The 16,461-nt window shown below is 33.1% G+C and overlaps 1 protein-coding gene across 2 annotated transcripts in view; it reads right to left on the bottom strand.

Annotated features, from left to right (window-relative positions):
- SLC30A7 (solute carrier family 30 member 7) overlaps positions 1–16,461 on the bottom strand; it is a 100,431-nt gene that overhangs the window by 70,896 nt on the left and 13,074 nt on the right. For both annotated transcript variants that reach the window (XR_015160577.1, XM_086391480.1), the window contains exons 3-6: positions 13,917–14,030; positions 9,772–9,859; positions 8,994–9,120; positions 445–588 (exon numbers count right to left, since the gene is read on the bottom strand). Coding sequence is in view for 1 of the 2 variants with exons in the window: in XM_086391480.1 (XP_086247606.1) it covers positions 445–588; positions 8,994–9,120; positions 9,772–9,859; positions 13,917–14,030 (473 nt within the window). In the remaining variant the exon portion in view is untranslated. The remainder of the gene's footprint in view (positions 1–444; positions 589–8,993; positions 9,121–9,771; positions 9,860–13,916; positions 14,031–16,461) is intronic.

Below are 16,461 nucleotides of genomic sequence, written 5' to 3'. Positions count from 1 at the left end.
TCCAATACTATATAAGTTAATATAGAAAGACTTCTAAGGGAACTGGAGGTAAATATCAGGTGATATCTGTTAAAATTACAATAAAAATGTGGAAAATTGAAAACTGTTATATTTTTATAAGCCTATATATGGCACAAAAGGCCTTATCATAATTAAAAAAAAAAAAACTGCTGAAATGCAATGGTCCCCATTCACTGACACTTATTTAAAATAGTGGCATTTTATTATGATAAAATCACTGAAAAAACCTACACTCACTGCCTTATGCCAAGTTAATTTCATTTTATACTGAAAATAAACTAGTCTTAGAAACCATTTAGTCCAATTTATTAGAAAGGAACTTGACTGCAATATTTTTAAACAGATTATTTCAACTTGAAAAGTTAATCTATGCCATTTCTGTTTAAGAAACTGTCCATTTGAAAGTATTTTTGCTGTACTCACCATGAGAGTGAAAGTGTCCATGTCCATGAGCATGATCATGGCTATGTGCAGCACCATGTTTCAATTCATGACTATGGCAGTGATCTCCATGGCCATGTGTCTGATCCAGAGCACCATTAAAGAGAGAATGACTGTGTCCATGGCCTAAAAACAAAGTGTGTAAGAACAAAAGGTATGTAAAAATGTATTACTTAATGGTTACAATAATACTGACATTAGTGAAAAGAATTAGTGCTCAAACCATATTCAGTTCAAATATGAATATTCAATCAGTATTCAATAAATAAACATTTCTTTGTAGAAAGTGCTAAAATGATGATGCTCAGTCGCTCAGTTGTGTCCAACTCTTTGCGACCCCATGGACTGTAGCCTGTGGGGCTCCTCTGTCCTTGGGATTTTCCAGGCAAGAACACTGGAGTGGGTTGCCATTTCCTATTCCAGGGGATGTTCCTGACCCAGGGATCAAACCCATGTCTCTGACATCTCCTGCATTGGCAGGCGGATTCTTTACCACTGAGCCACCTAGAAAGCCCCATAGATTCATTAAAACAATACTGAGTTCTTAGGATAGAGTTTAGGAAGGAAATAAAAGCACAGTAAGAAGTGGCAGACTCTACTGGAGATAAAAATAAGTGAGAAGTACACAGAAGGATTTAAAGAGATTAGATAACGTTGCTCATTCATTCAAGAAGTACTTAGTTGGAACACATTATGTTACAGTACCATCCAGGCATTGGGGATAAAACAGTGAACATGGACAAAAACCTTGGCCAAAACTTTGTCAAGTACTATCATACATATTGAAGAAGGAAATGGCATTAATACTAACAAAGTTAAAATAATATGTGAATATGGTTACATTAAGGCAGAGACAGGGAAATGGCTGCATTTGGTAAAAGGACCAGTAAAATTAAATCAGGTAGAATCCTTAGGGGAAAAAAGGCACACAATAGTGAGGAATCATTTCTCCACAGCAAACCTAAAAACTACCTAACCATCATAGAAACATCTTCTACAAACTATTTCAAAATATAGAAAATGACTGAATGCTACCTAATTAAAAAATATCACTTATATTTACAAAAATCCTAAATACCCTAAAATCAAACTCAGTAGTACATTATATGAAAAATTATGAATAGGGAGATCAACTTCCAGAATGGTAGACAGAGGTTGTTGGCAAGCTAGTTCTCCTAAAACAACTAAAATATGGGAAACACAACTAAAAACTTTCAGAAGTCTGATAATTAACCAAAACCACAAAAGGAACTGAAAATTGTCTATCCAACAAACTACCAAATCTCAGTTAGACAGCAGAGTCTTGATGTTTTAACTTGGGGTTAGTTCCATTCCACTTCCTGCCTAAGCTCAATTGAAATTAGCCAAAAGTCAGCAGCTTTGCAGACACTGGAGAGATCTGATTTCTTCTGAGGCTCTGTTAAAAGCAATATGTACAGATCACAGTCACTATTTTGTCCAAACTTGGCAGTCCCTGGAAAAAAATCTTTATTCTCAATGTGATAACGATCAGATTCAGAGCTCAGCTTCAAGAATTCAATCGACATACACTGCAGGACATGAATCAACACAAGGAAATCATGCAATAGGATAAATAACTATAATAATATCAGGAACAACAAACTTTGAGAGAAGACGGTGAATTAATCTGATACCAATGTCATTGTCGAGAAGGGGATGACAGAGGATGGGATGGTTGGATGGCATCACTGACTCAATGGATATGAGTTTGAGTAAACTCCTGAAGTTGGTAATGGACAGGGAGGCCTGGCGTGCTGCAGTCCATGGGGTCGTCAAGAGTTGGACACGACTAAGCAACTGAACTGATACTGAATGTCATTTTAAAATTAAAGGTCCAGTTTTCAACAAACAATTAGTAAGATATTCAAAGAAAGAGAAAAATATGCCATATACACAGGAGAAAAACCAGCCAACAGAAAATGTTCCTGAAGGGGACTCAGATTTTTTACTTTATAGACAAAAACTTTGATCAGCTACTACAAATACGGTCAAAGAAGGAAATCACATCTAAAGAATCAAAGTACAATAATGATTACTCATCAAGAAGAGAATATTAATAAAGAGATAGACGTTAATAAAGAACCAAACAGAAACTCTGGAATTAAAAAAACATTATAACTGAAATAAAACATCCACTTTAGAAGGGCTCAACCACAGATCTGGGCTGCAATAACAGTAAACTTGAAGATGGATCAATAGAGATTATATACTCTGAAAAACAGGTGGAAAAAAGAAAATCAAGAAAAATGAATCTTAGAGACCTATGAAAACATCAAGTCTACCAAATTAATTATAAAAAAAGTACCAAAGAGAAAAGAGGGAGAAAAAGAAATATAAAAAATACCTGAAGAAATTATAGATGGCAATTCCCCAAATTTGACAAAAAATATTATCTACACATTCAAGAAGTTCAGGAAACTCAAAGTAGAATAAACTCAGATAGAACTATATCTAAAGACATCATAGTCAAATCAATGAACATCAAAATCTTGAAAACTGTATAGCAAGGTGTATGTACAAGATGTATGTATGTACAAGGGATCTTGAATAAGATTAAATGCTGACTTCACAACAAAAATCAGAGAGGTCAAAAGACAATGGGATAACAAATTTAAAATAGAAGATGACTCAGTCAAGAATTCTAAATTCAACTAAAGTCTCCTTTAAATATAAAGGAAAAATCAGATACTTCCACATAAACAAAAGTATTTCCTACAAATGAAACAACACTAAATAGTAATTTAAATCCACATAAAGAAATAAAGAGCACCAGTAACAGTAATCTTGCAAGAGAAGATAAATGTATTTTTTAATTTGCAACTTGTTTCTTCTCCTGTATGTTTTAGAAGACAATTGCATAAAGCAATAATTACAAAACTGTACTGATGGGCTTATAACATAAAAACATGTAATTTGTCTGACAACAGTAGCATAAATAAGGGAGGTGTGAATAGAGGTATATCTGAGCAAAGTTTTTGCATATTATTAAATTATTATTAATCTGAATTATTAAATTACTATTAATCTGCTTTAAATTAAGATGATGTTTGTAATCCCCAGGGCAACAATTAAGAAAAGAACTAAAAAAATATACAGTAAAAGAAACAAGAGAATTAAAAAGGTATACTAGAAAATATCTATTTAATTTAAAAGACAAGCATCAAGGATCAGAGTAACAAAAAGGACAAAAGATTCAGACAACAAATATCAAAATGGCAGATGTAAATTCTACCTTAGTAGTAATTAAATGAAATGTAAATTTTTTTAAACCTCTAGTCAAAAGGCAGAGACTAAAAAATGGACTAAAAACAATGATTCAGCTATATTCTGTCTATAAGGGGCAAATTATAGATTCAAAGACATAAATAAGTTACAAGTAAAATGACAGAAAAATATACCAATGCCATGCAAGCAGTTAAAAAAGACAGAGACAGACAGAGCCAGAATGGCTATCATAATACTATAAGCCAGAAATTACTGTGAGAAAAAAAGAACATGCTATTAGCAAGTTCTATGCCTCGGGAAGATATCCATGATTATAGAAATAAATGAACTGAACAACACAGCTCCAAAATACATGAAGCAAAAACTAAAAAAATTAACTGGAAAACTTACAACAATATTACTTGAAGACTTCAACACCCTACTTTCAGTAATGGATAGACAAGTAGGCAGAAGATCACAAAGCAACAGAAGACTGAATAACTATGAACAAACTATACCCAACAGACAGCTATAGAACATCCCACCCAATAGCAGCAGAATACACATTCTTCTCATATGCACATGGAAGAATCTCTAGGATAGACAAATGGTAGGTCATTAAAATATGAAATGAGACTCAATAAAAATTTTTAAAATTTGAAATAATAAAAGGTATGTCATCTTATCACAATGGAATTAAATCAGAAATCATAAACTGAAGAAAATTAGGGAAATTCACAAATATGAGAAAATAAAAAAAGATACCACTAAATAACTAATGGGTCAAAGAAGAAATCACAGGGGAAATTAAAAATACTTTGAGATAAACAAAACTGAAAACATGATATACCCAAACTTACATTATTATAGCAATGCTTAGACAAATATTTATAGCTATTAAGCCTCTGCTAAAAGGAAAAAAAAAATTCAAATCAATAACCTAATCTTCCACCTTAAAATATTAGAAAAAGAAAAAAACTAAATCCAAAAGCAAGGAAAAGCGTGTATAATAAACATTACAGCAGAAATGAAATAAAGATAAGAAAAGCAATAGAGAAAAACAAAAAGGTTAAAATAATTAGACTGACCACAAAAAAAAAGTAAAAATTACTAAAATCACTGCTGACCTTATGAGAAAAAGAAAAGACATACTTTTTAATACATATCTAAAATTATTAATAAGTCATTTAGATAAAACAAATTTCTAAAAACACACAAACTGCTGAAATGATTCATTAGAAAACAGAAATCAGATAGACCTATAACAAGCAAAAAAACTGAATTAATAATTTTAAAACTGTCAACAATGAAACGCTTGGTTTTCACAAGCAAATTCTGCCAAACATTTACAAAGAATCAAGACTTCACTAGATATCTCTCAACTATGCCCCCAAAAAAACAGAAGAGGAGGGAATACTTCCCAACTCATACAAGGACAATTTACCCTGATATCAGCACCAGCCAACGATACTAAAAGAAAACTGCAGACAAATATCCCTTAGGAATATAAACACAAGTGCAGAAAGTGTTAATCGCTCAGTTTTGTCCGACTCTTTGTGATCCCATGGACCGCCAGGCTTCTCTGTCCATGGGATTTTCCAGGAAAGAATACTGGAGTGGGTTGCCATTTCCTTCTCCAGGGGATCTTCCCAACCCAGGAATCAAACCCGGGTCTCCTGCATTGCAGGCAGACTCTTTACCATCTGAACCACCAGGGTTCAAAAGTCTTCTATAAACACACAAGTCTTCAACAAAATACTAGCAAACCAAATCCAGTAGTATGTCAAAAGGATTACAAACCATGGCCAAATGGGATTTATCCTAAGAATGCAAAGGTGGTTTATTATCCAAAAAACCAAGCAATATAACACACTATATGAATAGAATAAAAGAACCAACTGATTACCTTTAAAAATGAAGGGAAAAAAATCATTAAAAAAATCCAATACCCTTTCATGATGAAAACACCCAATGAACTAGGAATAAAAAGAAAACTTCCTCAATCTGATAAGGAGCATTTCTGAAAAGCCCATAGCTAGCACAGCTAAAATCATATTTAATAATGAAATACTGAATGCTTTCACACTAAAATCAGGAAAAAGAAAAGAATGTCCACTCTCACTACTTCTATTTAACTGTAGGATCTAGCCAGGGCATTTAGATTTGTTTGATGCAAGGCTGCCACAAACCTCCAATTTGTAAAAAATGCAGAACCTGCATAGCTCAATAAAATAAGGTATGCTTGTATATAGAAAATTCTAAACACTCCACTAAAAGCCTGTTAGAATAATGAATACTTCAGCAATGTGGCAGGACACAATATCAATATACAAACATGAGCTATATTCCTATACTAGCAATGAGCAATCCAAATATGAAACTAAGAAAACAATCCTAAACTTATCAGACCAGATCAGTCACTCAGTCGTGTCCGACTCTTTGCGACCCCATGAATCGCAGCACGCCAGGCCTCCCTGTGGCAGCCAAAATAAAAAACCTCTACTGGTAAAGTTAACAAAAGAAGTGTGAGATAGTTACTCTAACAACTACAAAACACTGTTGCAAGAAACTAAAGAAGCTAAAAATAAATGGAAGGGCATCCCATGTTCATGGATCAGGAGCCTTAAGATGTTAAGATGACAATAATTCCCAAATTGATCTACAGATTCAATACAGTTTCTATCAAAGCCCCAGCTTCCCTTTTTGGGCAGAAACTGACAAACTGATCCTAAAGTTCATACGGAAATGCAAGAAGGGACCCAGGGTAGCTAAAGTAACCTTAAAAAAGAATAAAGTTGGACGATTCAAATGTTTTAATTTCAAAACATACCCAAAAGCTACATTAATCAAAACTGCATAGTAATGGCATAAGGACAGACATACAGATCCACGAAATAGAATTGAGAGTCCAGAACTAAACTCTCAATTGATTGTTGACAAGGGTGCCAAGACAATTCAATGGGGAAAAACAGTCCTTTAAAAAAATTCTGTTCAGACAGCCACACATTTATATACACGAAAATGACATTGGACTATACTTCATACCATATACAAAAATTGACATAAAATGGATCACAGACCTAAGTTTTAACTCTCAAATTAACAGATGGTTTCTCATGAGAAAAATCTTATCAACATAATTACCAACTTTAACGAAAGCAGGGGGGGAAAATGATTACTTCAATAGATGAAGGGGAAAAAAAATTTTTCTTAACTTGGTAAAACAGTTTTATCAGAAACAGACCACAAACATCAGACTCATTGGTAAAACTTCAGTAGCATTTTCTAAATAGCAATGGCTCTGAACCTTTATTGCACATTAAAGTTGACTGGAGAGCTTCAAAATATGCTGATGTTGGGGTCTCTTCCTCCAGAGATTCTGATGTAAATATTCTGGGATTAAATCTGGGCACCAACGTTTCTTTAAAAGTTACCCAGGTGATTATACAGGTTGACACAATGATATAAGCTATAACTATTTCTAAACACTGTGATAAGAGATTCTGGCTATGTAATTAAGACAAACAGGAAAAATAGTTTTCATTCTTAATAGAAAAAACTTTTCAAATACCTAAAAATGAACCAAAGTGACTAAGACAATTTAATAGAGGACTCAAAATTTAAGATGTTAATTCCCCAGAATTAAACATAAAGACGATGCATTCCCAATAAAATCACAAAAAGATTTTTCATAAAACCTGACAAGGTGATTAAAAATACCAAATGAACAAGACAGGCCTAAACAACTCTGGAGGAAAAAAAAGAGAGAAAGATGAGACTAACCCTTCCAGATGTTAAAACATAAAGTTTATAGCAATTATTCCCATGTGATTCTGAAGAGGCCAAAAATAATCTGATATTTAAGGTAATTTAGGCTAAGTGTATCCTTTTATATCAGTGAGGTAATGAGCAAATTGATAAATGGTGCTTGGAAAACTGCTTATTCACACTGAGAAAAAAAAGTCCTAACTCTTCATTACAAAAATATATATAAATGAAGGACCACATAGTTGGGACAAAAACCAAAATTTTTACAGTATTAAATAATAAGACTATTTTTAAGACTCAGGGATAGGAACTCCTTAAAAAAAAAAAAAAAAAAGCAGAAAACATACCACAAAGTATGTAAGACAAAAAAAAAAAAGGAAACTAGACTATATCCAAATTAAAAACCCCTAAATAAAAGTTTAAACAGAGAAGCCACAGACTGGGAAGAGATAACTGCAACACATAAAACAAAGAATTATTATACAAAATACATAAACAAAAGCTTGTAAATGGATTAATAATAAAACAATAGAAAAATGGGGTGTTAAGGGGGAAGGGACAATTCCAGAAAAGGAAAAAATCTGAATGATGGCTGAAAAACATACAGAAAGATTTTCAACCTCACTACTAGTCAAAAAATACCAAATAAAATGAGATATCATTTTTATCAAAATATCAGCAAAATGGTTTTAAACCCATAATAGTAAGTTCTAATATGGGTGAAAGAATCCTAGTACTTACATTTTACGCTGGGGTAAATGTAAATGAGTCATTTGGAGGGCAAACTGCTAATGTCCAATGAAACTAAACATTATATATCCTGTGTTTCAGCAGTTCTATTCATATTCAAGAAACTCTCAATTCAAAGAACTTTCTTTGATGATGGAAATTGTCTATATTTACTATCCAATATGGTAACCCTATGTGTCTACTGAGCACTTGAAATGTCATTAACTGAATTCTTAATTTTATTAAATTTCATTAACCACAATGTAAACTTAAATAGTCACATGTGATTTGGAACTACTATATAGGACAGCACAGCTCTGGAGAAACGTTTGCATGTGTTCATAAAGATATGCTTCATATGGAAGTATGACAATACATAGAAGACTGTTTAAATAAACCACAGTAACCCACACCATGCAGTTTTATGTGTCTGTGAACAAGAGAAGGTACACTGATGGACACCAGGTGGAAGGATCTCAAAGACAGATTGTATAAATTTCATACCCCCATACATGGATTTTTAATATCTAAATCTGTATTGTCATTTTGGTATTTGCTTTATATAAATGTTATCATACCAAACAGATGAGCTACAGAGGTCTTGAAGTAGCCACACCAAACTGATACTACAACTCTGAGAAGCCACAAAAGGAGAAGGTTCAGGAAGACATTAACATGAGTCAATTAATATATTGTTCTTGTTATTAAAAATCAATATAGAGTTAGACTTTAAAAATCATCAATTTTCAAAAGTGAATAATTATGACAGAAACCAGAAATGAAGAAACAAAGGGTTCTAACCATCATACCAGAGCCATGAGAATGTCCATGACCTCCATGCTTGAAAACAAATATTCCTACTAGGTTTACCACAAACCCAAGAATTGAAACAAGAAGCAGTCTCTCATGATGTACATCTGGAGGGGCTAATGCTCTCTAGAAAACACAGAATACAAACAAACTGTATTGATATATTTTCTGACTAATCAATTGATAAAAATAAAAAGCAATTAAAAAAAATTTTTATTTTCAGAATTAACACCACTCCAAAATTGTCTGCCAAAACAGTTAACAGAAATAAAACCATTGCTCACATATTTCAGAAAAAGTAACAATTATTATTTTTAAGTAAGTACCCTTAAAGGTATGAATATTTGGACTAAAACCATCCTTCTTTGGAATCTTAAAATATTGTAATTAATTTTAAGTTGATTAACTTTTAAATTTTTACTTGTCTTAAACATCAAAATATTGAAGATTCATTGGCAAAATCCTCAGATTCTATCTTAAGAACTATTTCCAACAGAACTCATCACCAGGATTGTTGTGTGTTTACCTTTCAGTGTCAGAACATCATTCACAGTTTATAAAGCACTACTATTTGTCTTCAAGTAGTTTCACATATAACTTTCCAAATATTTTATAAGTTCCTCTTGTATACACATAATACTTTATGCAACCCAAGACTGGCCTCAGTAAATACTCAATGACAGTGTGAAAAAACAGCTCTATTACATTTATCTTTAGTTCATAAACATTTTCATTACAGAAATGTAATTTACTGGCTCTAATTATTATCTACTATACCTCAACTCCTTCTGAGAAAATAAAAAAAGCAGTGAAGATCAAAAACAGGCCATTGACAAAGCCAGCCAGAACCTCCGCTCTAACATACCTAGAGAAGAGCAAAGTAAACAACTGAATTAAGTTATTTCTTTAAAAGAAAACCAAATCATAAATTTAATATATTCAGAGGTACTAAACCATACTACACAGTTATATGTACCCAACAAACTCCCAGTGTTTACAGTATAGCATTTCTATTGTACATGTCATAAAATTGAGAAAGTAAATTTAATTACTATGAGTTATGTTTAAAGAAGAATGCCATAAAATACAGAGATATCTACAAGCCAACCAAAAGACCTTTTTAGAGTAAGCAGTTTTAGAGAGACTTTCCAGAGAAATGTAAATCTCAAGCTGCAACTGGAGAAGGAAGAATAGGACCACATAACTGGGCAAAGAAGGAAGGATACAAAGATAAAAAGTTGAGGAAGAGAGCTTGAAAAAGGGTATTTGTAACTTATTAATTCCTTCTTTTCTAAGAACTCCTTATGCTTTTCGCTTTGTATCTTTCAGCTTTCAAATCTCTGGCAAGTAGAGCTTTGATTTGAGGAAAAATAAAATTAGTTCTGAATTATCCCAGAGACAACTTGAGATTTCTATTTCTATCACTCTTCTTCTAAAGATGAATACATTTAAGAAAAAATCTTCGATTACCTAAATTTTAGAATCAATTCTAGTTTCACATAATTTGAATTAAACTATTTTTAAAATACCTGTCTTTTGTTCCATGGACTTCTGAAGCTTTCTGCTTCCTACCTGTGTGAAGCATTGGGGAAAGATTTTATTTTTTCATGAGCTATATTTGGCTTAGTTAAAGTTATTAGAAACAACTTTAACTTGGCAGTTTAACATGTTCAGACATTATTCAAAGGGTGCTAACAGCAGTTAATCACTCTGGTCCTTAAACAATGTAATAGGAGCATCAAAAATATGATTTTTTTCAAGCTTTCTATGTTAATTTCTAGATAACACAATTTTTACTGCAAAAATATTTTTAAAGTAAATAGAACAAACTCTTTAAAATATATTCCATACCGTTATGCCAGAGTTTGCCCTATAAAGCACATTTCAAAGTAGTATATAAAGCATATGTCTACCTTCTAATACATATAAGTGAATTAATATATTATTTGTCAAAGCATATACTTTTTTTTATTATTAAATTCAAAGAATCTACTGCCTGCTTTCCACAATCCACACTTAGGAATTTATCTGTATCAGCAGGGTTACTCCTCCAAAGTAAAAAAGCACTTTCTTTTAACCCACTCTTCTAATATCATAGCTAATCCATGATTGAAAGCCTTTTGTCCTTGAGTTCCACTAGATTTCAAGATTAAAGGCAAGATCAGTTTTCAGGTATCTCTTTGTCCCTAATGCTTAGTAGGTGTTCCATAAATTCTGATAAATAGTTGGGCTAAAGTGATTTAATTAGGTTTAATATATTTGCTAAACTTGATTGCCGGATTAAAATGAAAAACTTGTGAAGTCCAGACACACTTGCTTTTACAAATGACTGTGTTTACTTGAACAGACTGTCTGGGAATTGAAATGTATGATCCATTAATGTACTATTACCTATTTAAGAATGATCGCACTTGTATTCCTTAGCCAAAGCAAAAAATACACAAGTATATGTACATATGTATATTAGCATGTACATATGCATCCACCTATCCATCAGATGTGTATTACCTTTATTCTGGCTTTACTATTTCAAAATTAGGAGTGTGACAAGACACAATGGTGACATCACACAAAAAAATACTGAAAAGCTTTTGCTGCCTCTGAGATTCCTCCTATTGTTTCTTCTATTACACTCAGTCTGCTACTGTGATCATATTGAATTGGAAATTTGGGGATTCATCACTGGCTTAGCCTGTTCAGTGACATTTTGATATACTGGCAAAACAGCAGTATATTTCTACTGCTGCTACCTACTACTATAGCGATTACTAACAGTTTCAAATGTTACAGCAGCTTTTATTCCCTAATTTTGCCCTTCTCAAAAGAAAAAAAGAGCAAAGAGGAAGAAGACAGGATAAACAAATTAAAAGGTGGCAAGAATATTACTCTCATATATTTTAGTAAAAGTTGAATTAGTAAAACCTGTGATGGTACTGAAGGTATTCAAAGCCATTTCTAAAAACCATCTTATACCAGGAGATTATGCATTCTAAATAGAAAACAGGATACCCTAAGAATTAAGAATTTTTAGTTACTGTCTATCCAGAAATGCTGCTTAATAAGACATTCTAATTTGATTTTTTATATAAAATATGTATGAATTACTAATTTTCCAACACAAAATTATAATTTCACACACAACCTTTCTTTAGTAATTTAAAATATACTTAAGAATCTTTGATTATATAGTGACATGGAATAGGTTCTTTTCTGAGTTTTCAAGCTGTTTGGATTTGTAAACAGGACCTCTTGCTCTATACTATAAAAACAATATAACTTGTTTTTTGTCTCACTTTTTTTAACTTTATAAGGAACCACATCACCTGGGTTATACCCCAGATCAGAAAGTTCTGTCACAGAATTTCACATATCTCTCTTTTAGCACTTGTCACACAATGTATAGTTATTACAGTATTTTTACAGAACTGTTTCCCCATCAGACTACAAGTTCCTCTGAGGCAGAAGTCATACCTTATTCATTTTGATATCATTAGAAGTAACACAGTATTCAAATCATAGTGGATCCTCAATAAACATCTGAAGAGAACAAAAGCTCATGCAAGCAGTATGTGCTTACTCAAGAACAAAAAAGCTAGAAAGAAAGAGGAAGCAGTGGAGGACTACGAGTAGAAGAGATACAAGAGACAGTTCATGTAAGAAGGTGGATGTGAATGGGAGAGGGACAGAACGAGAGAAACTGCACAAGAAAGGGAGTTCTCAGGGAAGAGGAACCTGTGAAAGAAGGAAAGAGAGCCTGAAAAACAAAAAAAAAACTACAGCTGAAGAGGTTAAGGGATGGGAGAGAAAGAAAGAACCTGAGGGGTACAGTGGAATAGTACAGAGGGACAGAACAGAAGAAAGGAAAAAATAAGAGAAAAGATGGGAGGGAAGGACAAAGAATGAGAGTAGAAGGGAGAGGAAGAGAAAAAACCTGAACACAGACCCAGGTAACTAGAAAGAAAGAATAGAAAAGGAGAAAAGGGAATTTAGGAGAAACAAAGGGGAGAAAAATGAGTAGGAGGATGGGGACAAGAATGAGAGATGGAATGAAAACAGGAAAGACAGCAAAGAAAGGTGAGAATGTGAGACAGCACTCAAAAAAGAGAGGGGGAAAGACCTAGGGCAACTGAACAAACAAGCAGGTGAGAGGGAAGTAGGGACAAGGAAGCAGGTGGAAGAGAGACAAAGCGTGAGTGCTGCCAATGCATAAATGTAACTACATTGTAAAATACTCTGGGCTCAAAAAAAAGAAAGAAAGAAAACATTCAGGCAGAGTAAATCAAATAATGGAAACCCCACTGTTCCTCCCAATCAGAGGTGGCCTAAAGAAAGCTCTGACTCTAAGGTTACTAAGGCTCAGAAGTGAGACCAGATGTTCAGAGCAAGTCCCTTCAGCATAAAAACACTTTCCTAATATTTGATTAATCGTCTGAATTCAGCAAAAGTAAGAGAAATATTCTACATAAAGGCAGAGCTGAAGACAATACATAAACAAAAACAAAATATCAACCAAAAATGAAAAATAAAGAAACATGATCACATTCATATTCTGAAACTTTTTCTTTTTCCTCCTCTTCTCTCAAACAAAAAAAAAGGTTAAGAGCTGGGAAATTCCCCTATCTAGTAACAATCTCACCTGAAATTCTCTGGTAAAATCAAGATGCAAAAGAACTTAGATGCAAAAAAAATTTACATATTATAGATTCTAATTATATATTGTCCAAAAACAGGCAAAACTAACCCATCAAATCAGGAAAGTAGAAGGTGAGTGTTAAAGAAACTAGAAGGAGACACGGGGGGTGGTTTCAAGGATTCAAGTTACATAAGTGTGTTCAACTGTGAAAATTAAGTGAGCTTGAGATTTATGTATTATTTTCTGTATTTCTTATACTTCAATAAAAATGTTTTTAAAAAGGTCTTACCCATAAGAGAAAGCATCATTATCTCTCCATTTTGAAATAACAGACGCTGCCAATCCAGCCAAAATGGCAGTGCTATCGAAAAACATGTGAAAAGAGTCGGAAATCAAACCTAAGCTGGAAAAGAACAAACACATTGGCATATTACAATAATAATCAAATAGCAGTCATCCTCTAAAAATCTAAGATTCAGCCTCTGCTTATCAGGAACTAATCTTATAAAAGGACAACACTGAAATATGATATATTGAAAAATATCTAAGATAATTTTTAAGTGTTTAAGAAGACACCCTCACACCCTCCTACCCAAGGAAGAGCCCAGCTGCTACTGAAAGAAAGGTAGGAATATGCTCACCCTCTGGTGACTAGCAAAGGTCGACTGGAAAGAGAAACAGAAAAAACAGCTATTTGTAACTGGGGAAGCCAGCTTGGGCTCAAGACCTTACACTGATACAAAGCAAAGGTCTGCTGTTAGAAGAGGAGCAAGGCCCTTTCTTCTTTTTTTGATACAACTCTGGCAAGAGGGATGAGAAATGGGGCAGAACATTAACAACACTCACTCCTACACTCAGGGGTTAAGGGCCTGCCCAATACTGAGGCTGCAAAAGGAGAACCAAATGCCCATCCCCCCACTTCTCCGTCTATGGGGTCGCACAGAGTCGGACACGACTGAAGTGACTTAGCAGCAGCACCAGCACTTCTCCAACCAAAGCCTTGCCTAAAGCAAAAGACAACAGCAATCTACCTCTGAGAGCCAAGAAAGAGCAGAGAGACTCCTCCCTTATGGCGCAGGTATGCAGGGCTTGCTGAAACCTGAGAATGGTAACTAATAATACCAAAACACAATAGCCCAGTTCAACTATTGACTAGATAGGTACAAAACTCCCACACTAATGGCCTGACCAAAAAAAGAAAAAAAAAAGATGTGCACACCTCTGGTCATAAATACTACTAACCTCAGTCTCTACTGTTCTTTTACACATAACATACAGCACTCAATAAATATTTATAAGGCATATTAACAAGATCAAGGGGGAAAAAGTAATAAGACCTACTGTCAAAAGCTAAAACAGTCAAAAGAAGCAGAATCTGAAAAGTCCCAGAGATTATAATAGGAACTATAAAATGTGATTAATATGTTAAAGGATGTGTTACAAAGCTGGGGAAAATTTATGATCAGAGATAGAAACTAGAAAATAATCAAATGGAAATGATAAAAAAAAATTTTAATATCATAATATTGAAGATTAAAAATAATATACATGGACTTCTGAGCAGACAGGACACAGAGAGAAAGAATCAGTGAGATCAAACTACATTATCCAGAGTAAAACACAAGAAAAGGAATGGAAAATCAAGAACAGAAAATTCAAAATCTGTCAAAGCATCAGACAGACATGTATTTGGATTCTCAGTTATGGAGGGGGAAGAATATGGTAGAAAAAAAAATATTTAAAGAGAAAATGATTAGAGTTTTCCAAAATTAATGGAAAAAACAAACAAACCAACAACAACAACAACAAAAAAAAAACAAATTCCATATCCAAGAAGCTTAATGAGATCCTAGGAAGGCCAAACCCTACATAACTCACAAATTGCTGAATACCAAACAGAAAGAGAAAATTCTGAAAACAGTAAAAAAAAAAAAGAAAGAAAAACTGGAAACATAAAAGCAAAGCTAAAGATTAATAGCATATTTTGCATCAGAAACTACTCAAGGCAGAATGCAATGAAGGAATATCTTTAAAGTATTGAAAAACAAAAAATGTGTCAACTAAAATTCTATATTGTGTAAAACATCTTTCAAAAATGAAAGCAAAACAGACTTTTCAGACAACCGAAACTAAGAGAATTCACTGCTAGCAGGTCTGAACTACAATAAAAAGTTAATTTAAGTACAAATATGATACCACATGGAAACTTAGATTTGTATGATAAAGATCACTGAAAATGATAAACACGTGGGGAAATATTAAATATAATTTTTCTAACTTTTAGTACCTTTAAAAGATACTTTTAAAAGTAACTTTAAAACAGAAAAGGTACCTTTAAAACAGAAAAAAGGAGGATAAAACAATAAAGTTGGTTCTTTGAAAATAATAGTAAAATTCACAACCTTTAACTAAAGTGACCAAGAATAAAGAGAAAGGGCTCATTATTACCAAAATCAGCAATGAAAGTGACACACTACTACTGACTTTAGGGAAAATAAAGATTATAAGAAATTACTATGAACAACTAAATATAAGCCAACAAATCAGGTAACTTATATACAAACTCCTAAACAATCTAGCAAAATTGAGTCAAAAAGAAGTCTAAACAGATTTATAGAAAGTAAGCAGAATACATTAATGCTTTTAAAACTTTCAACAACAAAAGAAGCCTAGGCCCAGATGGCTTCACTGGTAAATCCTACTAAACATTTACAGAACAATAAATATCAATTCCTAGAAGATGAAGGAACACTTCCCAATTTATTATTGTTTAAGTATTACTCTGATCCCCAAATCAGACAAAGACATCACAGGAAACTAGAGACCAGTAGTTT

This window comes from Bos grunniens, chromosome 3 (genome assembly GCF_055505025.1).
Source record: "Bos grunniens cultivar Pamir isolate PY7600 chromosome 3, Bosgru_T2T1.0, whole genome shotgun sequence".
Taxonomy (NCBI): Eukaryota; Metazoa; Chordata; class Mammalia; order Artiodactyla; family Bovidae; genus Bos; species Bos grunniens.
This window is presented reverse-complemented; position numbering and strand designations above follow the sequence as displayed.